The sequence below is a fragment of the Gymnogyps californianus genome, chromosome 3 (genome assembly GCF_018139145.2).
Source record: "Gymnogyps californianus isolate 813 chromosome 3, ASM1813914v2, whole genome shotgun sequence".
Lineage (NCBI taxonomy): Eukaryota > Metazoa > Chordata > Aves > Accipitriformes > Cathartidae > Gymnogyps > Gymnogyps californianus.
In genome coordinates, this window is record NC_059473.1 from 76,068,459 (window position 1) to 76,093,275 (window position 24,817).

Genomic DNA, 24,817 nt, shown 5'->3' on the forward strand with positions numbered 1-24,817 from the left:
AAAATGCAACTATACTACTTCAAACTGATACTCCTTAAATCGGAGACAAGCATATGAACAGACTACCTCTAAAATCTTACGGTACTGTTTTCTATCACAAAACATTTGTGATATCCTTGTCTTACTAAACTGAAATTCATTACTTACAGAATTTCAAAGGACCTGTGCTTGTCTAAGCTAAACCAACTGCATGTAGAAAAAGGCTTTACTTATGAAGGCTTATGAAATCACTTCATAAAAAAATGGAGAGAGTAGCTAAATACAAAAAAGTAACTGCTAAAACAAATGACAATGCCAACAGCAAAGCATAGCTGTAATCAGAAGCAGTACAAGTCAATTTGGAAGATAAGAGCTTATATAATCAAGCAAATAAATCTTTGTGGATGCAGCATCTCACTAGAGCATGGCTTAACAAGACATGTCCTACCTTTAAAGTAAGCAGATTGATTTTACCTTTGATCTCTTCTTCACCAGCCCTAACAACTGAAGGCTCTTTCTTCCTTCCTCTGCATTTACACTAGTCCCAAACTCCCCTCATCTCAACTATCTTTGTGTAAACACTGCTAAGCCATTCTCTAACCACCTCTTAGATCCCCACTAAACATTCATGCACTCCACCAATCACAAACCCTTAATCCCACTCCTCAATCAATGTCTGTTATACAAAGCTACACTCAACACTTCACTAGAAGATTGGCCACTATATGCACTTATTCAAGAAAACGAAGAATTTTATTAATTATGCAGTTTCACACTTAGTGGCAAGATTACCTTAAAATTAATTGATCACACTCCCAAGCTCTGAGTTTTGCACAAAGACAGGGGGTAGTTCTGGTGGTAAAAACACGGAGAGCCTGAGAGAAAAACAGTTAGTTTATGGCCCTTATGATTCTTCTATCAGGAAATTTAAAGGTAAGAAAAGGTAGAGCTTACAAACTGATGGAGAGCCCTGCATTACGGAGCAGATGTACTGCCTTTGCTAAAAATAAAGAGTAGACAGTGAGGGTCTATAGCTTGTTAGGAAACAGATAAGGTATATACAAGATACAGTGGTTGTTAGAGGGCAACCTCTCCCCCTCCTTTAGTTGAAGGGTTTATGGGCTTTTATGCCATATAGGTCATATGTATATATGTAAAATTAACAACATGTTACTTATCTATTAAGCAGGATGCAGAGCAAAAGTCAAAGATGCATCTTAAGCTCCAGAACGGGAAATATTATCAGGATTGATTCTTAAGTATATTAATAATGTATTTTATCAGAATCATCACTGGTTTATAATACAGCAAACAGTGCTAAAAACTGTGTGGACAAAATCTAGCATTTAATGTCTTAAAATGAAAAAAGCATGATTTACTTAATTTCTGAGAAGATCCAATAAATCTACTAATCAGCTACAATCACACCAGCCAGAGATTCGCAAACTAGTCACCTTGTCCACATTACTGTTTCACATTAGCCATTTCTAAGGCTAAATATGACCACCACTCTTAATTATCTGTTAAAGTCCATTGAGCCTCCTCTATTTCAGATTTTAGTTTAACACACAAAAGAAAAGCAGTGACCAGGTTTTAAGCCATGATGACCAAGCTGTGGTATCTCAGTCACAGAAATTGTTCTCTTCCAGAAAAACAGAAATAAGTATGTTGAAGAGGAATTACAGAACAGTTCATGCAGAGCTCTACAGAGCTCTGCAAAAGCTCAAGAAAAGCAGAGCTCTAACCTTTTTTTTAAAGCAATGTCTTGATAAAAACAATGAAAGCCTTTCCATTCTAAGAATACTGTTTGTAATACCACATCTTCTGCACAGTAAAAACTGACCAGCAATCTCTCAGGCTGAGTTCCTATCCCAAAGGACTAGCACTCAAAGTTTCCACAGAATCCACGCTGCTTATAAACAAACAGCTGTGAGAAATGCCAAGATTGATCACCTTCAGAAGGCAATATAAAACTTGCAGCAAATTTTCATCTTGAAATTAAGTTTATATCTTTTTCATTCTTATCCTTAATTTGAAACCTACAGGAATGCTCTCACATTAAGAATCTACAACCTTTTTGCTTGAAACTCTAGAACAACCACACAGGTCCAGCTGTACACAGTCTTAAAGACATGATACAATTTTTCACCTGGCTTTTAAATTTACTGTTTATAGCACCACGCTCACCTACCCTGATCAGGAAAATATGCACCTAGAAGACTGGTAGGTGGGATACCTCAGTAAACAGGAAAGAAATCTCAGTTGCTCAGACGCAGCCATGACAGCATCCCAAATAACAAGCAGCAGAGTAGTTTGTAGGATATCTGCCTGTCCCTACCTGTATTTTCCCAATACAATTATCCTTAATAAATACAGTTAAATTATTTACAAAATATTTTAAAATAATTTGAACAACTGCTGAAATAATACACGTTCAGCTAAAAAATTTATTAATACAGTATACAGTTTTGTCAGACCTTGATGTAGAGACTGAACCTGTATCACATGACATATATTAATATTAAATGTATTATACCACATGTACAAAAGATTAATACTGTCCCTAAATTCTGTCCCCATCCCCACTCCACACACCTTCAAGGGTCAGTGATTTCACTGCATGAAACTAAATGTTCATTGAACTGCTGCACTATGAACAAAAGACTTTGATATGTACAGAGGTGTAAAAAGCTGTTAATGCTCCATGCTTCAATTTGTAAAAAATGGGGTTACTCTGATAGGATTAGAAAATACATCTCAAGCTTGCACATTTTATTTAAGCTTCCAGAAAACTTCCTAGTGTTGATTTAATTTTCTAGATCACTGCCTGCACCCAGCAGTGTCAGAAATTATAAGTTGAGAGTTCTAATTTCTTTCAAGTTTGGAATGCGATGTTGGGTTTTGAAGAGCCTAAGCTACATAAATATTTCAAAGATAGGAAATTATTTGAAGGTATAAAAGAACAAAGGGCAATTTCAAATTCACGTTTGTGTGCCAAAACCATAAAGGCTTTCTTTAAAGTACATACCTTCAGTTTTGTCACACATGACAACTTAAACCAATGAACTCAAGGGGCCACAGGCAGTATTTTCACAAATGGATTGGAGAACCCAAAAGTCATCATATAAATTGTACACTCAAGATTTGAAAAAATATTATCTAGCAACACTACACCGACTTTCTGAGAAGGCTGCTACTCTGAACCATGACACATACCACTGACACATGTCCAAAATATGCACCATAGTTCAGGTTCTCAATTTCAATCTCACTTGCTTTGAGGTTAATAGCATCTTTAGGTAAAGCACCATTACCACACCTTCCTTCCTCTCAAAAATAAGGAGCATTATATAGCAGCTGATGTCATCACCCAGTTCAAAACCACTTTGCAACTACTACAGTATGTGCTAAACATGGAGCAAACTGACAATAAGTACGCTTTCAGTCTCACCTATGTAACCCATTGAGATTATTCCAATCCTGGCATGTTCTCCAGCATGTTTAATTATAACACAGGATCAGATTACTGTCCAAGTAAGCCCTGGCTGTGTGGCCCAAGAACACTCAGTACTTCCAATTCTTCTGATAGGAGATACAGGCCTCCTTGGGCAAACCAAATTGGTTTGTTTTACACCAATGTCCTTGTTCAACTGTTCATTCTGTATACTGCTTAGCTGCCATCCAGACTCTAGTCTAGAGCAAACTAAGCAGCTCCTTAAGAGACATCTGGATAGTACATGTCTGGGTATAGAAAATAAATAAGACAGAGTCACAATAGTCAGTCCAAGGACAACAGGGGGCTCTGGAGTGCCAATACCAGAAACAGCACAGACAAAAGCCTCCAAAGATACGGCCCATCTCAACATTCACTGAGGATCGCTTTTTAATGAATACTAACATTCTCTTTTCTTCTTGAATTCTTTGGCTCTTAAGTATTCAACGCAATACAGTAAGAGCTCAAACTAGGACTTCTCTAATTAGAAAAATCCCTTTTTGGGGTTGTAGTTAAGAAGGCGGGGGGGGGGTTTGCAAAAGAACAGCTTTCCTACCTTGTACACAAGAACACTGTTTCTGGTCATCATATAGTGAACTTGCAACTATCAAAGCTGTGTTTTGTTCCAAAAGAAAGGACTGTTCATTCCTTCCAGACTGTAGAAGCAGAAAACTTAAAGACCACAGTTTATTTAGGACATTCTACCATAGTGTTTTATCCCTGCTCAGAGTTACAGCATTGATAAAATAGAGTTAAAATTATAAAATATTTTTAAAATCTGTCAACTGTGGTATCATACTGCTTTACAATGAACTAGAAAGATTTTTTGAATACTTACCCAATGCATTTTCTATTTGGAACCTTATTATTGAAGCATCTTGAAAAAATGGCTAAAACCCAGACAATGAGCCAGAAGACAATCCTTACTGCCCATTTTACAAGTCATTTCCAAGAGGACAATAGTTAGAGACTAAGGGAATTAAATTAATAGCTAGCATGTTTTAAATTACTTATTCCTCATACATACGTTCTTAAAAATGCAAAAGAAAAAACTATTCTGAGGTACTTTTGTTGGAGATATGCGAGAAACAAAAACAAAGGATGCTATTTAGTTAACGAGGCATGACCTTGAGAAGAGAAACAAGATGACACCATAAGTCAGTGGGTAAAGACATACCAAGATAAGCACAGGGGCAATCAAAGAGCTACTTGAACTGTGAGTGAACTATCCTAATTAACATACTAGAAAACCCACCCTTGAGTAGGGAGAGCCCCCTACCAACAGAAGCCCCTTCCTCACAGAATATGCGCAGTAAAAAAGGAGGACACTGCGACTTTAAGTGGAGATGAGACTTGCGAGAACCAATAGGAACGAGAGTAACTAAGCAAAACTGTAAAAATACTGATAACTGTTGCTTGAAAGGTATAAAATGCTTTACCGTGTGTTAACCAGGTGTGCTAGCTTTGTGGAGTTACCACCTAGCACCCATCTCTGCGCAGACATGAAATAAACAAATATCTCGGCTCTGTGTGTTAATCGGCTTTTTTGCACACCGGGTGAAAGAATCCTGATTTTTGGGACAACACTTTGAACATATATATGAAGTACAGCTCTACTGAACAAAGCACACTGCAGAAGATAGATAGCCAAAGAATTCACTACTTCTGCTTATTACAGCAAAAAGGCATCAAAAGAAAGTTGCTTTAACAACTTGCAGTCCAAGCACAACCCCACCATCTAAGGGAGACCATGTTCCATGGGATTATAGACATGCTGCTGATAACAGCAAGAGGCTGGGCTCAACATCCCAATAATCCCTTCCTGTGTGTGGGAACTAACATTGATGGTTTTTAAATTGGTCCCATCCTTGCTAAAGGGCTGCTACTCTAACTTAGCTATTAGAACAAGCCATTCCTATCCAGTTCCCATGAAAATTAACAGCAAGATATAAAACAGAGCTCCTATTATTGTAATAAGTTAGATTTCTGGAAGTAAAACATAATTTAAGATCACAAGGGAATGTTTTCTCATAAAATTATCCTTTCTGTACATATCTGCTGAAGGTTAAACTGCAGTAGTCTAAGGCTGCATTAACTGTGTGTGTTCACAAACAAAAGATGAAAAAAATTGTGGAAGATATACAAAAGAACCTATATTATTCCTTCTGCCACAAGGAGTATGCTAAAATAAAGCAGTTATATTATCAGTGCTACATTAGCTTGGATGCAAGTAATCAGTACAACTCCTTTGTAGTTCATACAGCAGAAGCAATTTCAAATTGGGCAATTACTTGCTAAGCATTATAGATCAATGTTTATTGAAAACCCTCATTTTCCTTAGCAACACACAGCAATATAAGTTAGAATTTTATGAATATTCCTCTCATTTCAAAGCATGATCTTTGAGGTGTAGGATTCTATTAAAAGCTTTTATTCATAATTCAGACCAACAAACCCTTCTCTTCCCTATGATGAAGTTACATTACATAAAGATCTGGAAAAAATTTCTTAAAAATCCAGACTAAGATTTATATAGGTATTTCTGAAAACTAAACTGAAGTTTGGGGATTTTTTACACACATTTTGTTTAAAAGTAAAAGGCTAGAAAATATCAAAAGTTCCAATTACAAAATTTCCTTAACATTTAGCAAACTAAAGATGCTTTCATGTGACTGATCAAATACTTATTCCCAAATGTTTTATAAGTATTAAGAAACTAATCCATAAATCTAGAAATGAGGAATTGAAATACAGATTAGGATAGTTTCCAAGCGTATAACAATTCTACAGTTAAACCTGAACTGCCACTCAGTTCCTCAGTTAAGATTATCTGCATGTGGCTCTTCAAATAGTAAATAATATCTATATAAAATTTAGAAAACATTAAATACTAAATTTCATATCACTGTTGAACCCTCACATTATGAAAGGAGTTGGCCTAGAGCACAGCTCCCACAGCACAGCCAAGGCAGCCAGACACAGCAGTTTGCACAGCAGCTAGCCAACAGCAGGGCATAACAAAGAGGGCCAGCAGCTCTTCAGAACAACAAACACTTGCTCAGCAGTGGTGCTGCCACAGGGCAGTCCCAACCCAGACTGTGCTCCTAGGGAGGGATGCATCTAAGCAGGTCTAGGGCCCCTCACTGAGGCAGCAAGCACCAGACTACTTGCCTGCAGGTGCGTGTGCTGGTGGAGCATGTGTGTTACCAAGTGAAGGAAATGTGGGAGGAGGTCAGCACACTGCACAGCATCGAAGATGGCAAGAAAGAGACTGACTTTATCTTCTGAGACCCTGAAGCTTCTAGAGTCTGCACCCCCAACTATGCTGAAGGAGGAGTAGGTAGTCTGCTTATTACTGTGAATGCAGCGAAGGGCTGCAAAGATGATCAAGGAATTGGAACATCTAACATATGATGATTGGCTGAGAGAGGTGTGGTTGGTTAGGCTCAAGAAAAGGCTGGGGGAGGGGAAATCTTGTAAGTGTGTATAAATACCTTTATTTATAGGAGAGGAAGTAAAAAAAGACTGAGCCAAACTCTTCTCAGTGGTATTCTGACAAGAGGCAATAGGCAATGGGCACAAATTGAAACACAGGAATTTTCATTTAAAGGTAGGAAAAATCTTTTTTACTGTGAGGGTGGTCGAACACTGGCACAGATCACTCACCATCCTTGGAGACAGTCAAAACCCAACTGGACAGAATCCTCAGCAGCCTGCTCTAGTAGACGTTGCTCCAAGCAGAGAGGCTACAACCTTAACCATTGTGTTATTATCTGTAATTACTGAATTAACTCAAAGTGGCTAAAAGGGTAAACAGACAAATTATGCTATAATAGTTTGAGAACAGTCTACTAGATTTCCTCATGCAAAACTAGTAACTGAATAAAAGAAAGAGACCAATAACATTTAAACTTCAAGTTGGCCTTTAACAAGACTCCTCTCAAGAGGCTAAAGAAATCAAATCATGGAAAAGAGACAGAATATTATCAGGAAACTTAAAGTGTCTGGAGGCAAAGCAGCCTAAGTTAAAAGATGAAATCATCTTTATGGATAGCCAAACCGCACTAAGCACTGGTACATCTTGCTAAGTCTAAGAGGGTCTATTAACAAACATATACATTTTGCTAACTTCCTCTTTAGACAGCAGTTATTTAAGCCAACTCAAAAAATCAGGAAGGGATCTGAGGAACCTCAAAGAATGGCAGCCAAAATGGATGAATAAGAAGACATTGAACAGACTACAGGGACCAATTAAACAAAACAAAGTTGAACAGTAAGCAGCAATGCACACTGGAAAACTTCAAAGTCAACTAAACTCCACTGAATGCAGGTACTAATAAAAAGCAGCAAGAAAAATATTAGGTTATGTTAATAACGCAAACTAGATAGCACAATGTCATCATAGTACATCATGTCATGCCATAAAATGGCAAAGCCTCATTTGGAATGACACACAGTATCTTTCTTCTCCTTATTACAGAAGGTTATAGAAGCGTCAGAGATGATGACAAAGAAATAACATTAACGAGAGTATGAAAAATGTTCCACATGGAACAAAACTGTTAAGATTTGAAAGATGTATCCAAGGAAAAGACATAAGGAGACACACGGATTAAAATATATATATACACACACCAGTCCCAAGCTACTTTGTCTGAAAGCAAAATGGCAGATGACAAACCAGCAAGCCATCTAGATAAAGTATCTTCAAAATGAAGGACAAAAAAGTTTCTTGTGCTACTTGGAAATCAAACCAAGTTTAAGTCTTCATCCATCTGCAGAGCAGTCTAACCACGGTACTGCTGCTTACTTGGATTAGAAATGAGAGCACTCAATAAAAAGATTTTACATACACTCTTCAGAAATTGCCATTTAAGGATGAGACTGGAAAAGTCAGTTTTAACACTATCTTAAGAACCATCAAACAAGGCATTTCTCTTATAAATGAAAAATAAGCCAAAAATAAAGTTTCATTTTAACACTTTAACTTAATTCTTTTAAAGATGTTTTAAACTATTTTAACCTCACGTTTAAGAACTCTTTCATTACTTACTTTGATGCATGCAACTAGATTAGCATAGCTGCAGGCAAACGCTAAACTACATTTAGCTTTTTAGTGTTGTACAAATGTAATAGCTTACGAGAACACCTTTATTGATAAGGTTATACTAACAGCAAATTACTCTGCAGGACATTCAATAGCATTTTGCTTTCATCCAACTTTTCACCTCATGAATAAAGTACAATAAAAATGTAGTATTTATGTGGGTTTGGTTGAAAGAGATTTTAGAGGATACAGTTTTGTCTGAAAGGCAGCACACAAAAGCTCATAACTTGAGGCATGTGCATTTAAAGCAGAGTGGTGGCAATAGCCAGCCATCTTTAGAATTTTATAGGGATGTTTCACCCCCGTGAAATTAAAAGTACTGCTTCCAAAGAAGCCCACAAAAATAAACTGGTCACTAGCTTTCAGACACATTAGGAAGATTATTCTCCCTAACTAAGCAACTTATTGCAAGTTAATCTGCAGTTGGAACAGGAAGAGATCTAACCAATGTGAATTCCAACAAGAGGAAAACACACAAAAAGACAACCTAATCAGCAGGCACAAGGCTAATCAGTCTGCAAACTAGTTATCAAGAGCACAAGAGAAACGCCCTAAAGCTGGAGGCATAAAGATATATGTGCATGTGTGTATGCATAAACAGTAGTGGTATTAACTATTCTGTCCTAAAGAGAGACAACATACTAAAGAAGCTACCTTCAACTTTCCAGTTTGACCCAGTCATAATTTCAACTGCTCCAGAGTCTTGATTTAAATACATATTTATAATCACAAAGCCAGGTCAAAAGAGTACAAAAATATGACTGCAGCTGAATAAAATGAATCGTTACTTTTACATCAGGTTAGTTTTCAGCCAATCTGCTCCTGTTGCTGGTTCCCTGCACTGGTTTCAATGGCCACACAGGAAGGCAGGCAGACCACAGCAGCACCGATATCCACCAGTACAAGTTTTTGTGGAACTACATCCTTCATTGCAATGTAATCCTGATTGGCCAAACTGTTACACAGTAGTGTGCTTTCTTGTACCTCACACAAATTACAGTTCTTGTGCTCTGATAAATCAAATTTGGAACACAGAAGTTATTTCTTCTTTTAAAAAAAGAGAGAGAAAAAGAAGTCAGCTGCTCTCATAAGCCATATGACATAGTTCCAGCTTGCCAAGCTTCCCAATTTACTGGAAACGACTTCTCGTTGAATTAGAGATGAAAGAGTGGTTCTGAAGGACAGTTACAGAACAAGGTCTTGAATGATAACAAAACCGATGATAGTGTTTTTATCTCTGAAGCAAAGCTCAGGAAGATAGCAAAAGATTCAAGGAAAAAGTAAAGGAAAAACTTCTCAACTTCAAACTGTCCTGTTGTTAAACTAAAAAGCCAGCCCTGCTCAGCAAAATTAAGTTATCATATATAATAGTGGTTCACCTGTTCTCAACACGTGTAGATCTCTGTAGTCATCCAACATCATTTTCACAGTCTCTGAGTTATGGCCTGGATGTGACAGCAAAGGCAGAATTCTCCTCCCTGCCCTATGAGACCCACAGCAATCCAGCTCCAAGAGTCCCAATGGTGCTAACGGTGTTAAGCCAGCTCAATGAGCTACTAATCATTCTGATAGCCAGATACATCACCAAAGGTTGCACCTTACAAAGTCAAACCAAGGTACATACAAGCACACAGATAACCAGTTCAGGCCAGCTGATGCACTGTCTTCTAATAACACTTGCTAATACAAAACAAACATGAGGATGCAGAACAGTTATATACTCCCTGTGCAAGGCTATTTGTACAAGGGAAGATGAACAAACATACATAGAATAATCCAGTGGAGTTACAGAACCAGCATTGTAAATCCTAGAACGAGGAGCAATTAAACTAGTATTTTTATCTACTTTTTAAAAAAAACCTCAGTATTTTTATTTCTGTTGCCACTAGTATCTTAGTATTTATTTGCCTTTTGAAAGCAGATATGTGTACTTACACACACAAAAACCTACAGAGGCATCTATCAAGAGAGCACAACACAGGGCTAGACGGGGCTCACACACCAGATCTCCAACCGAGATAACACAGGGGCTGGCTCAGTGCTCCACATCCCCCTGTGCCAACGCCAACAGGGAGAGGAACCAAGTGCTCTTCCTGCCAGAACCGGGACTGGCCCCGGGGCCCGATCCTTTCCCTTCAAGGATGATCAGACTACAACTGCATTTGAATGCTAGAGGCCTACTACGTCTGTCCTATTTCCAAGGACTAAGAGCCTCCTGTATTTCATTGCCATTGTGTTTTTCCACCCAACTTGCTCCTCAAACACAATAAACAATGAACGGCGTAGTTTCCTGAGACTTCAGGCACACCTTTCTAGAAGTTTTATACTTACGTTGGGGGGTTTTCCTCTTCTGCAGTTGTGCATCAATCAGCTTTTGAACAAAAAACTGGCTACACAAGGAAACAATGGAAATGCTTACATAGTGCACCACATAAGCAAAGAAACAAGCTTTTTACTAATATGAATACCAAAATATTGTATACTAGTTATGTTCAAAATTTCATAAAAAATATGAATTGTGATTTGATGCCCCTTGAAGAAATTTGTGAACCTTCTATAACCCACAGCACAAGGTTTTCCATTAATACTGCTAAATCCTGCAAAAGTGTTAGTTATAGTTATTCATCTTAATTATCCAGCGCTGATGCTGCATTCTGGAGACAGCCTCCCTGCCTTGCCTGTACTTTTGATTCCTTCCACTCCTTATCTGCAAGGCAGAGTCACTTCTTGACTACATTCTCCTCCCTTCTGCCTCGTCCCATTTTGCCTTTTAAACTGATAAATATCCATCCATCTACTAAAAATAACAAAAATAGCACATACTATGATCACTTAATTCCCTCCCATTTTGCCTTACATAGAGATAGGCATCCATTATTAAGAGATTACAAAATGTTATTAAGAGAGAACAAAAATAGCATGTACTATGGTCTACTTAATTCCTCTTTTTGAGGAAAACACCAGGCAAGAGACAACTACTGGCTGGTCCCAAAAGAGCAAGCACACAAAAACCTCTGGCAACACATACGCTTCTGGCAACAGCTAAGTAATCTTGCAGTTAAAAAGGTGAATTCTGTGGTACTCTGGACCAACTGCAAGGTTCCACAGACACCTGGGGTCCCAGGAGATATTATCTGCAATATTCATGCCTCAAAAATCAGCATTTCAGATTTTAAAGAAATAATTTTTTTCAGAAGGATTAGAATATTAAACTTTGTATTCCAAAGCAAAACCACACAGCAAGAAAACTTTCATTACAAATCCCAGTTTTCAAATTCATTAAACCTGACTAAAACTCAGTTTCCACTGCCAGTTTTGAGTCGCAATCAGTCCAAACACAAGAGACTGACTAGATTAAGTACTATAATCAATACCACAGGAATGATCAGGCTAGAGTTTTCTCTAACACTAAAATCATAGTGACTTTATCCCATTAGTCATTCTTTTTTTTTTCTACAGCATGCCAGCTAATCTATCAGTGTTCAATAAGAGCTACACTAAGCGCAATTTGCCATTTCTGATCATAGCTCCCCTTTATGGCAAGCTAAATACTGTATCAAGATTTGTTTAGTTCAGTTCACCCTTGGTCCTATCTTCAACAAGATAAAAAAACAGCAGACAAACAGTTTCTAGGCAATGAAGTTCAACATTAAGGAACAAAAAGTTCTGTTTGACAGTTGCTGCTTAGCCCTCATGGTGCCCAGACTCATCAGGGTACTTTCAGGTATTAAAAGGAAGGACACCTTTTTATCTGCTGTTCTGCTATTTACAGGAGGCACTTTTGTATTTACAGTCCTCCTTCACATGCACACAAGTCATCTACTCGAGGCAACTATCTGCTACTTCCCCCAACTTAAACCCATTTGGATTTAAAAAAAGCAAAATTAGTGTCTTCTGCTTTACCCAAACCAGAGCACATCTGACAGAGCAGAAGAAAATGCAGCTGTAGCTTTTGGGTTTTTTAATAAAGCAAAAAAGAAAAAGTGATGCAGGAGGTGCTGGCTGCATCCAGGACTCAGAACTCTTCCTGCTCTTCTAAGCAGGATGCAAAACAACTAGGCTCTAAAGCCAGGTTCCATTTTTTTCCCCCCACTCTTCTCTGCAGTTGGGCAAATTTTCAAAAACATAGGTGGAGCACACCTGCAATCTCACCTCACTTAAACGCCAGTGGTGCAATAACTCTTCCAGAAGGTAAGAGACAGTAATTTCAATCCTCTTGTTGATTATTTTGACTACTGCACTATTACCTAAAAGTCAAGTTTTTCTTTAAGTACAATGGGACTATTTTGAGAGATCATTACTAGAGAACCAGACCCTCAGAAAAAGCAATTCCACCTCTGTACCATGAACAGAGTATCAGCCACCCACGTGTTTCTGCATTTCTGACTGGCCAGTGGCTCCCAGGTCAGTATGCAAATGTTCACAGCACCTCCTCTGAACAACCTCATTCTTCTCCTGTACAGGCTAAGGAGCCTAGGCACCTACTTCTGGACGTGCATTTCCCTTCTGTGAAGCAGGCACTGACACATCTATGTGTAGACATACATAGCTTCCCATCTTTCTAGCTCAAGAACACCAAGCACTACACCTCCTACATCACCACAAACAGTTCAAATGCTGGAGAGCACATCACTTCATGCTCCACCACAGCTTTCCAACTTTCTTACTTCAGTCTAAACACCTGTCCTGGTTTTCTACTTCAGACAAAGATACTGTTATTAAGTCGGGGAACGAAAATTAGCTTCTTTGTCTCCTACATCTCAACTTTAGGCCCACTTACCCCAATATTAAGGAAGAGATAAATTTCAAAGCTCTTTTAAAAGGTCTGTAACACCACTCTGTACTAAAAAAGTTTCCTAGAAGGCTTATACCTCTGCAGGGCTACGTAGCTGGAACACTTTTTTTCAGTAAGGAACAAAACCATAAAAGACAATGTTTGGGTTTTTAATATTTCATTTTAATATGTAAGCTAACTTTTAAATAAACCAACTTTATTATTATGTACTATAATAATTATAATTATTTTGTTATTATTGTGAGAGCCAAAAACTGCATTTCCTCAACTTAGAAAGTCAAAGCACAAGACACTTTTCAGAGAGAACTTACATAAAATAAAATAGAATATATGCTCACCTTTGAATTATTTGATATTTATGTGTCTAGAATGATTTAGATTAGTAATGGCAGAGTGGAGATTTGATGGTGATCGGTACTGTTATGTCTTTAGAGTCTAGTAAACATCATTAAATTTACTGGCGAGTTTTGGGGTATTGGTTACAGCAGTAAATCTGCACATTGAACTGCTGGTTTTGGTAACTGTTAAGCCCATTCTTGACATATTTTAAGTGCCACTATACCCCACTGTTAATTAATCATTTAGACTAATCATTAGGCTAACAGGGGCGGGCAAATAAAACTTTCTGGGACCAAGAGTATGCATTTTTCCCATAATGCACGATGACAGATGCCTAAAAATACTGCCGTGGAAGGAGTCAGAGTACACCTGCTTCTCTCCCTGCAGCTTCTCCGCCGACGTCCCAGGAGCTTCCTGCCCAAAGCCCTGCCTCTGGGGCACGGCTGTGAGTGCAAGCCCTCTCAGGGAAGGAGAGAGGACCTTCTTCTCCTCGCCTCAATGAAACGAGTATTTCCGAGTCCCTCAGCCCCGTCTCACGTGCTTGCGGCGGGGCAGGCTCCCGCCCGCCCCGAGGGGTCTCGCTGCCTCTGCAGACAAGAGAGGCGGGACGGGCCGCAGCCGCCCCTCGGCCACGCCGCGGACCGGCCCTGACAGCCCTAGGGGGCACAGACACTGACAGCCGGAGCGGCTGCACGGCTCACAGCGAGAGCTACCGGCCGGGGCACCTTCTCCGCCCGGGCTGGGGGCGGAGAAGGCCCGAGGCGGAAAGGGCCGGAAGCCACCCCAACCCCTTTCCTCGCCGCCCCTCACCTGTTTTGAACGCCAGCTGCTTGTCCTCGCTGCTGCCGAAGAGCTGGAGCATGGAGACGAACAGGACCCCGCACGAGTTCTGGATGCCGAAGACGGCGCCGTTGCACCACATGGCGGCCAGCATCACCACCCAGCCCCAGCCGCCCTCGGGGGGCTCAGGCGCCGCGCTCCCGGGGCAGCCCGCGCTCCCAGGGGCCTCCGTCGCCGCCCGGGGCTGGGCCCCGCTCTCGCCGCTCGGCGCGCCCGGGCTGCCGCTCCCGGGGCACCACTCGCCGCCGTTCTCCTGCCGCGGCTCCACCACCGTCGTCGCCGCCGCCGGCGGGCCGGGCAGGGGGGCGGCGGCGGGGTCCCCCGCGCCCTGCGGCGCCAGCTGCTCGCTCACCGGCGCCATCCTCAGCCGCGCCGCGGAGCGGGCACGAGACCCTCCCCGCGCGCCGCTCCCGCCTTCCTCCTCCTCCTCGCGACCTCTCGGCCCCCGCCCGCCTCAGCCCCTCGCCGCGGGAGCTGCGGGCATCCTGCGGCGCTGTGTCTGTCTGTCTTATCTGTGCGCGCGCGAGCGAGGCCGCCCCGCCGCTCGCGCCCGTCCGCCCCACACACACACACTCGCGCGCACACCAACCCCCCACCCCCCCCTTGCCGCCGCGCCGCGCGCCGAGGGGTGACTGGCCGCCGCCGCTTTATTTTAAAAGGGGGGCTCCCGTGGGGGCGTCAGCGGCACGAGGGCTTTGCTCCGCGGCGATTGGCTGAGGGAAGGGAGGCGGGGAGGGGAGGGGGGGGCAAGGGAAGGGAGGCGAAGCCACGCTCCTCTCCCCCCCCCGCCCCGCTCCCTGCCTCTTCAGCGGAGGGGGTGGGGCGGGGCCGCGGCGTGTGAGCGGCCGCGATAAGCGCTCGTGCCGCGGCCCCTCGCCGCCGCTCGGGGAGGGGAAGCGGGGGTGGGGGGGGAGGGGGCGCGAGGCTGGAAGTCAACGATTAACGGCCGCCGCCGCTCGAGCGCTGGGCGGGAGCCGAGCGCCTCAAGTCTCCACACGCAGGTACCGCACGCTGCCGTCGCCAGGCTCGGCGGGGAGAAGGGGAGAGCAGTAAACAAGCCCCTGGCCCCGCTCCCAGGCCGAGTTAGTTCCCCATGAGGCAGGGCAGTTACACCCAGCGGTGTCCTGCTGCGGCTACCCTTTCTGGGCAGCTGTGAACTGAGGGAAAAGTCTGAAACTCCCTCCCCGGCGGTTTGCTAGCAACAACCAAGTAAAGACAAAACACCCCAAAACGCCAAACGAGGGGCGCCGCCCCGCGCCTCCCCCCCCGCCCGTGTGCGTTGACAGCCGTTGCTCTCCCCTCACGGACGTTGCTCGGCCCTTGCCGCTGCTCGCTGGCCCCCGGGGAGCTCTCCATCGCCCGCTCTCCCTCTCGAGGGGAGGGCCCGGGTTCTGGGCTGTCAGCGCCGGTACGGAGGCGCCCCGCTCCAGGGCCCTCGGGTCATCCGCCGTCCTCAAGGAGCTGCTCTCCGGGACAGCTCTCCACCTCCCCTTAGCACTTTGCCAGGGGTGACCGTGCTGAAACCGTTTCTCCCCGGTTGTCTTCTTTTTTTCTTCACAAAGGAAGAGAAAATACTGCACTTGCACACCTCATGAAGTGTTTCCCGCTTGCACAGAGGCATCAACTCTTGACCTTTCCTCCCCACAGCCAGCAAAGTGAGAGGATAGGGAAAGCTGAGGTCAGGAGCTTTTTGGTCAGTGATCCTTCTTCCAAACTCTCAACCGCACATCTGTTCATGTGTTTGGCAGCTACTCGTGTTTTAAGCAGTTTGGGCCTGATGAGGAAGAGGAGCTTCTTGAAAGAAAATCAGCAGATTATATCTGGATACTTCATCCTTCCCCATGAGACCTGGAGGGCTCAAAGCAGCCTCTTGCATTCATACACCATCCCCATCTCCCCTCAGAACCTGGGTTGCTACTGCTATACCAGTTGCGCCATCCAACTCCCCTGCCTGCCTGTTAAAGCCTCTTCCTCCTTTTTTGACCCTGAATCACCTTCTCTCTCCTACCTACCAGTGGCCGCATGGGGAAACAAAACTTAGTCCAAAATAAAGCACAGATTCTTAAGACCATGCCTCGTTCAGCACAGATTACTCAGTCACTCTCCACATGAAAAGCAGTAGCTAAAGAAAGAAAACCATATAATGACATAATGAAAGCCTGTGTAATAATGCACATTGCATGGGTGTCAGTCAGCTTTAAGAATGCCTGGCTTTTAGAATTAATTGACCTTCGGATTTTTAATTTTTCCTTTTTAGTGTCCTCCAATTTGTTCTAAAATAAGTTAGGTTTTTTTAAAAAGTTTACAAATACATCTGTGATAATAATGAAGTGCATTTTATAGATGCACTAATCTTGCTGCATACTCCCTTTGTCTTGTTACCCATGCCCATCTAAGTTAAACATAAAAACATTACACATACACATACAACAGCAGTAGAATACGGAAAAAATAAAAGCCCATAACAAAACACAATATAGCTGTATGAAATACGTAATAATTGTCAAAGCAAAGAGAGAACTTTTGGCCGACCATTGAAAAACACATCTGTTCCCCCCAAGGAACAAGTTTTAATGCTTATGAAAAACCCCAAGCCTATCATAAGCTTAAATATGCTCAGAATATTTTGTAAGCAATTTAACATGCAAAAGTTAACACTTCACATTCTCCAGCAAGTCTTTGTCCAGAGGCTGCTGTCCAAATCTGTTGAGCTTTCTCGCAATAAATCAAGCTTCGCCCACCACAATATGACATTTCTGAACAGTTATGACAGAGCGAACCTTTTTTGGAACCAGATTCAATCTTCATTATGTTTGCCAGCAATGATTAACTTAATTAAACTTTCGGTTGCATAGGAATAAACAAGGGCAAAATCCAAGACTGGATCTTAATATGACTGATCAGAAGGGGCCCAGTTCTGCAAGCGCTTAAATATGTTTCTAACTTTCAGTTAGACTCCTCAGATTACTTCAGCTGCCTTCCTGAATGGGGGCCTGTGAACCGTGTGAGAGGTAGTCAAATCAGCTTGAGGGAAGAACCACGTATCTTTTCTGTTTTGGACAGCGTTCACTTAAGCACAAGACTAATTCCTCCTCCGCATGTTTTTCAATATAATATTTATGTGCCGCAGTTTCATTTCCCTGTTTCCCACAAACACTGTAATGACTCCCCCCCACCCCTTTTTAAGATAAAGGATGTGTTTTTTTAAAAAAAACATTGTGAACATATTGTGTGCAACTTCTACTTCTGGGCATTTTTTTAAATAGATTCTATTTTCCAGTTCTTAAGTGTTTCTTATCCCCTGATTAGTACGAAATAACTGTTTTCTCTTTCTCCTCACATTGTTGGGAATGGAGAGTCACAAAATCTGATTCTCCAGTACATAGAATTTTTATGAATTTGATGGCTATAACTATTCCGTGTATTCTGTATCTTATTGTTCTATTGCTATTTATCTAAACTAAAAAAAAAAAAGATTTATATTATCAAAAAATTAGGGCATATGGGGCCTTCCTTTACAGGCCTTAAGTAGATATCTAGGGAAACTTTGTATCTCTTTGCTCTTTGGTACACTCTGCTCCTGTCAAGAACTAAGTCTCTTCCCTTTCAAGAGAGGTCTCTTGAGATCTCAGCTATTTCCCTAGTAGTTCCCAAGAACAAGAACAATAAAGGCTCACTCTTCATAGTCAGATAATTTTCAGTCCCCACCTCCCACAGAAAAGGTACTTTGCAAACAGAATATGGGCAGGTTTGACTTCAGTTTGATTTCTAAAGTTTTTGTAACCACAACAATTCACAATAAAAGCATTGGCGTTTAAATTCTTGCTATGAAAGAATTAAAAAAAAGGCTATTTGAAATGAAAAAAAAAACCTAACTCTGGAAAGATATGTAAAAGGAAAGCCACCCTTGTGACTCTGTTATTTGAGCCCTGCATGATCACAAGAAAAATAGTTTAAAAAGAAAGGGAAAAAGAAGGAAGGCGGACACGAGAGAATTGCCATAAAAATAGTGTAAATAAAGAGATTACAGACTTGTATACAGGTAACTATCTCTTTCAGCTAAATTGTTGTTATGAGCAAGGAAAAAAAACATCACAAAACCAAAACAGAGAGGAAAGTGAAAAAATCAACTGAGAATGGACAGGCTGAGAAATGTGATGTGAGAAATACCTTGGTTTTGTCTAAGATTTGTTCCTGTTCATCGTAATTCACTTATTTTACGTGTTTTATTAATACCCAACAGCTGATAAAACAAACAGACAGCAATTGTGCATGCAAAAGACATAATGCTTGCGACAGACATCTGCTGTGGTGGTACTTAGGTTATGCCTATTTTAGGATCAATATATAAAATGCCAGTGCCAAAGGAGGAATTTGCCCTGTCATTTGTGGGCTCTCAAAAGCCACAGACCAGGAAATGGCAACTTCTGCAACCCTATCTGAAATTCGAGCCAGCTCCCTATAAACATTCACTTGCTTTCTCACAAGCTATTGAAAATAGACCAATACTTCAGTAGCTCTCACATGCAGCATTTTCTTCGACCATAAGGAATGTTTCGCGTGCCAACTACTTTAAAAAACATTTATCCATATAGTTGAAGTTTGCTGTTAGTGACACACCAAGACAGCTTTTTCCATAAATCATTTTATTTGTAGAGCATTTCAAAATTTTGTAGTATTCTGCAAAGGTAAAGTGGACAGGATGCCAAGACTGAAGAGTACATGTTCAGAGAGTTTAATTCTTCCTTCTTCTGTTGATCTGATTAGAATTTGTACTGTAATCAATGAAAAGGGTATGCCTATATCATCCAGAAAAAAAAAGGTCTTTAGTAAAATGCCTAACTTTGTCACAAATTTGCAACAAGCAGTACAATAGATGCAAAACCAAGAAGGATAGGCACTGTACAGAGAGGACATGAGGCTAACACAAAATTTTGTCACCACTTAGACTAATGCATGCTCTCAACGATTAAGCCTTTTTGTTGTTTAATTTTCAGCTAGTATTAATAATGCACCTATTCAACAGAAGGATTTGGCCTTAAGTCAGAAAGAGGAGATAAACAGGATAACCATTGAAACACAAAAACATATGGTATCACCAACTCTGTGAAGATCAACATTAGATTAAATCCCATTCAGTAAGCAGTGTTTATGCATCTCTCAGCCAGACAGGATGTTCTACTGATGTTTCAGACTGGGCTCCAGCTGAGTCGTATGAAGTACAGGGACTGCATCTTGCTGCTGAAGCAAATGAGTCACATTTTCAGAGATAAAAAGCACAGATTTTATTTGTTTACTATGGGGAGCATTGGGAGTGTCTAACCTTAGTTTTAGCATTTGATAATACCTACAGTAGAAGTTTCCTAAAGTGCTATTAGTTGTCAAGATATAGGTTCCCTCCTGCTTCACGAATAGCTAGAGAATTTTCTTTTTTGTATTTTCAAAAGAGAAAGAGCAAGCAGAATGAGAGAGGGAAAGAGAGTAGCCTAAATGTCTAAGCTGAGGGTAAGCAACAGGTCCGATTCCCACTTCTACGTTTATTTAAAACAACAGTTCCAGACCTAACATTTTCCTCTTTTAGGTTCACCTAAAGCATGGGTTATGGCTCAGGTCTGGCTCCTTTACAAATTAAATTTAGTTTTGGTTTTTTATTCAACGAAGTGTAGGTGGGATGTGATAGGCTGTTATCTGGGACATAGTTAACATATAACTGCTATTATTAAAGGTAAGCGAGTGAAAGAAAGTGATAGTTATTAACTGTAAAAGCCCTCTGCCCCCTGCAAATCTCCAGTTGCACAAAGCTAAGTTTTTGATAGCAGACTCTTAGTGTAGTATTCCTCTAGCTTGCCTTGTCACTGTCTCCACTGTGAACGTCTGATCAGAGCTGGTCATTTACATAGTGTTGGTAGGAGGGAATAGGGAATTCCAGGGGACAAATTACTTTAAACATAAACATTTATGATAAGTGATATTAAAGGAGCCCAGATGACTAGCTCAGATGTACAAGTGAGAACTCTAGGCACCTAAAATTTGGTGTAATTAATCCCACCCTTGGATATTAAGTTGAAGAACATCTTAAGATAATTTTTATTCAGACCCCAAACATGGAATTTGTTTTGATCCTCTTGCTAAGTGAGGAAGCATGAATACATTGTCCTAGCATGATCATTCACCTCTTTCTTGGCAGTGAAATAACTAACACTGTTGGCAACATTCTCATTGGGCTTCAAAGTTAAAATCTTGTTCAAATAAGCAGGAACTGCTTCAAGCCATTGCTTTAGGCTGTCTTCAGGCTTGGTTGGATACCACTATCCAGGTCAAGTATTTCGTATTGCATCCATTATCACAGGATCTAAGCACCTCAAAGTTCCTTCCTTTGTTTACATAGATTTAATATCTTCCAGACCACCTTTGCAACCTCAGGAACTCAATTTTACTTTCAACAAAAGTTCAGAGCATCAGAAAAACAAATGTTTTATCAAATAAACCCAATCCGATTGTTGTCTAGAAGCAGATTTTGGTTGTCTGCTCAGTTGCTACTCAATTGACTTTTCAGGTTGCAAAAAGTCCAAAAAGCAAAGAGCTATTACCTCCACCAATACTACCTAACTAACAAACCACCAGGAACAGAAGTGACACTAATCTTTCTTGCTTGCTTTTTAAGAATTCTAATTTCTATTCAAGTTAAATTAACTTTGTTTATCAGCATTTTCTTTTTGTCACTTTGAAAGTGCTTCTGTATTAAAGGCTATAGCAAGGGTTAGCAGGTGTTAGTGGCCCCATTTCAAGGTATGATTTACAACACTGTCAGCATTTTACTTACTAGATAAGCAAAACGGTGTATCTAAGCAAGTCAATTCAAATATTAAGGCATATGAAAACTGCTAACAAAGTCTTCCCTGTAGAAAGTCTGCTTGCCTTTGCAAATTGAACAGATTTGTGTCGAGAAATACAAACATTAAAAAAATCTGACATTTTAAGAGTAGTATAAGAATACTAAATATATCAAGGATTATCTTCAGGTTGTACATATTTGCATTGAAGTACTTACTTAAACTGTATAGGACATATTAAATATATGATAAATCACTTCATACAGCACATTACCTTGCAGCTGGCACAGAAGAGCTTCATTTCATTCTACTTTTCTACTCACGAAGAGTTGCTTTAATATATGAAAGAGTAACAGAAAGGCAACCTTTTTTCAATTTTTTTATTATTATTATTGTGCTAGGTCTACATATATTTCTTAACTATTACCTGAAATACTGAATTTAAAGTTGGGTATCCCACAGCAAAAAATCCAGTCTGTTGCAGGTCAGTTCAGAACAAAATTTACATACTCTCTCTGGTTCAATTTTCTCCAATTGATAGATTATTTAACCCACAATTCATCCCATATCTGGTAATATGGGTAAAACAGATTTCAAAAAAAGGCATATAGGAATGCCTCATTCAGTTTGCAACAACTGGATTTTGTGAAATAAACATAACAATTCTTGTTAGTACCATCAAATATCTCCTCTCTTTCAAAAGCAGAACTAAGTTAATCCTTGAATTGACAGGGATTATTTTTTTTTAAGTTAAATAAATCCCATATAAATGCCCCTCCTCTAAATATGTATTTACTTAGTGGCTAAGTAAAAGTATACCACTTGTCCAAAAGTAAGCACACACATAGGCCCTGCACTTTCTATTTATGCTCTGATAAAAATCCATCCTTACCAGATTAATGGGATAACCCTTAGTTTAGATACAGGAATAAAATAAATGAATACAGAAAAAAAGGATCTATAGTAGAGCATATATTCACACATGTCAATTTTGCAAAGGAATCCTAAATTTAACTATTATTGCCTCCCATATTGCTTAGGTTGCGAAAGACAATGCGCTACCCCTGGCTAGCCTCACTCACAAGGACTACCAGGTTACCAAATAGCTGGTCATTCATAGTGCAGCATTTACTTGAAAGCCAGATGTATAGCATCCAGATTCAGTAACTCCCAAGTGCTATTTGCATTCCCTCTGAAACAGCATTTTTGGTAACTCAAGGGATGCAAACAGACTAAGATTCCTCTCTGGGAAACCTAGATTGCATTCCCTAAGATGGATAAAATTAATAATCAATTGGCTTTATCATCATAAAGATCCTCCCAATTATTTAAAAGAAAGACTATAAAAAGATTCTACATTACAGCAGCGTGTGATCACAGAGATGTGACACAACAGATACAGCGTCAGTTTTCAGGCAGAATTATTCAGTGTATAAAATGTCTAACTCTTTAGATGGCTGTCTGTGTCATATTTTAGTTACAAACACTTTAAAGAAAAAGGTGAGTCTTCCCTCCTTCTCTCACCAGGGTGAAATCAAGGTCATCTTATTTAAGAGTAAATTCTCCCTGAGATAGTAAATTTAAAATTAAATGACAGTCCACCTAAATTATTTTACTAAAAGCCTTCAACTTCTCTAAGCTCTCCAAGTAGCATCTTCTACACCTTTAAGAAGTTGCCAACTGCTTGAATAATATAGTACACAGAGTACCACCCTTTAAGGGAAAGATCATGTGCTCAAATTGGGCCAAATAAGCAGTAAGATGATACATAAATTCAAGCCACTTAAACCACATGAATGATTCCTAAACACTTAGGATTCTGATTTATAACCATACACAAGCAGCAGTATCATAGTTCCAAAATTCACTTTGCTGGAATTTACTGCAGGATACTACTGTGTACTAGCGGGATTTTACAATTAAGAAGACCTATAATGCTACTGACTGGGCATGAAAACTGTGTACTAAATGATGTACAATTCTTCTATTTGAGGTAAATTTGCTACGGAGAATAGCATTATTAATCATTAAGTCATCTCAGATTTCTATATCACTATCCAAACATGCCTAGTATTCTCGCTAAGAAAGTCACCACTGACATAAGGAGGTGATCTTAAAAATAACCCGGGACCCTTATTTTTACAGAACGAGTGTTTTCTGACCTTTTATGACCCACTTTGTTCCCAAACATTGTACTTCTGTAGTTCCTTTGATCTTAAGGCATTTTGCTAATTGTACTTCTGCAGGATACTTGATGTACTGCCACCAGTCAGTAGAAAAGCAGAAGCTAAAGGACTACTGGTCCTTTCTTATACATACCGATGTATATCCACATACAGAAGAGGGTTTATTTTTTCATTAATTAGCTTAATATATCATGGACGTGTGGAAAAAGTTGAACAAGAAGAAAAATAATTATTCTGATATAAGACTGTTCACATATGAACTGTTGTGGAATAACTGCAGAGCTTTAACTTCAGACCACCTTTTACTTTACACAGTGTAATAACTTGCACCAGCCTAAAGAATGGGTATAGTTAAAGTGGTGTTAAATCTTAGTCTGGAAACACTTGTTAAAAATCTGCTCACCTGAATACATCCAGTCTCCTATCTGCTTTTCTCCTTGGGAAAAATAAAGTTGTTCTTTATTCAGTGTTAGAAGGGTTGATTCACTCCAATTTAAATATAATTAGCAAAATTGTTACGCAAGCTGCAGTTGCCAGATCTTTATGGCTGGTAATACCTCATCCAAAGTACACACTATTTTCTGTTTCCAGTATGATTTTGCAAGGCTATCAGTTGGAAAAAGCAGTTTTCTGGTTGTGCAATGAATCCAATCCTAGCCAGGAATTAAAGACACAAACATAAAACCCCAATCTTGTGTTTGACTTCAGCTTTTTACAGTAGCACTGATACTTCAGGGTAACCTACAAGGGGATTTGAGTGCCGTTTTTTCATTTTGCTTTTCCTGATAAGCAGGAGCAATGTGAGAGAGCTAGACTTCTGATTTTTTCTAGCCAAGATATGTGCTTCTTATAAAGCTGAGATGTCAAGCTCATTTTGGTGAGCAATATATGTCTGAGGTACTAACTGGAAGCACTAATTGTCACAGGTGGGTTGATCTCTGTTCTCTGGTTAGACATCAATTTGTTGTGATTGTGTCCAACCTCAATCTCCCGCGTTTCAAAGACTCGCTGACGCAGATAGACCCAGTGTTCCTAACTCTGGATTTCTCAAGCAAATTGCCAGGTACAGATCCCATGTTTAACCCCGTTCTTGCCACCGTGAGTCTCTTCTGTCTCTTACCCCCCAACCAACCCTCCTAATTACTTGGATAAATTCATTCTGAGTCTACCTTGCTGTTTCCTAATAACATGGTTTCCTAACAACAGTTCTCAGAAACAACTTTGGTGTTAAAGCAAGGGGCACAG

At 40.4% G+C, this 24,817-nt stretch overlaps 1 protein-coding gene across 1 annotated transcript in view; it reads right to left on the reverse strand.

The window, feature by feature from the left end:
* Positions 1-14,914, reverse strand: part of SLC16A10 (solute carrier family 16 member 10) — a 79,290-nt gene extending 64,376 nt beyond the window's left edge. The window contains exon 1 of the mRNA XM_050893032.1: positions 14,524-14,914. Within this exon, the coding sequence (XP_050748989.1) occupies positions 14,524-14,914 (391 nt within the window). The remainder of the gene's footprint in view (positions 1-14,523) is intronic.
* Positions 14,915-24,817: the final 9,903 nt, after the last annotated feature.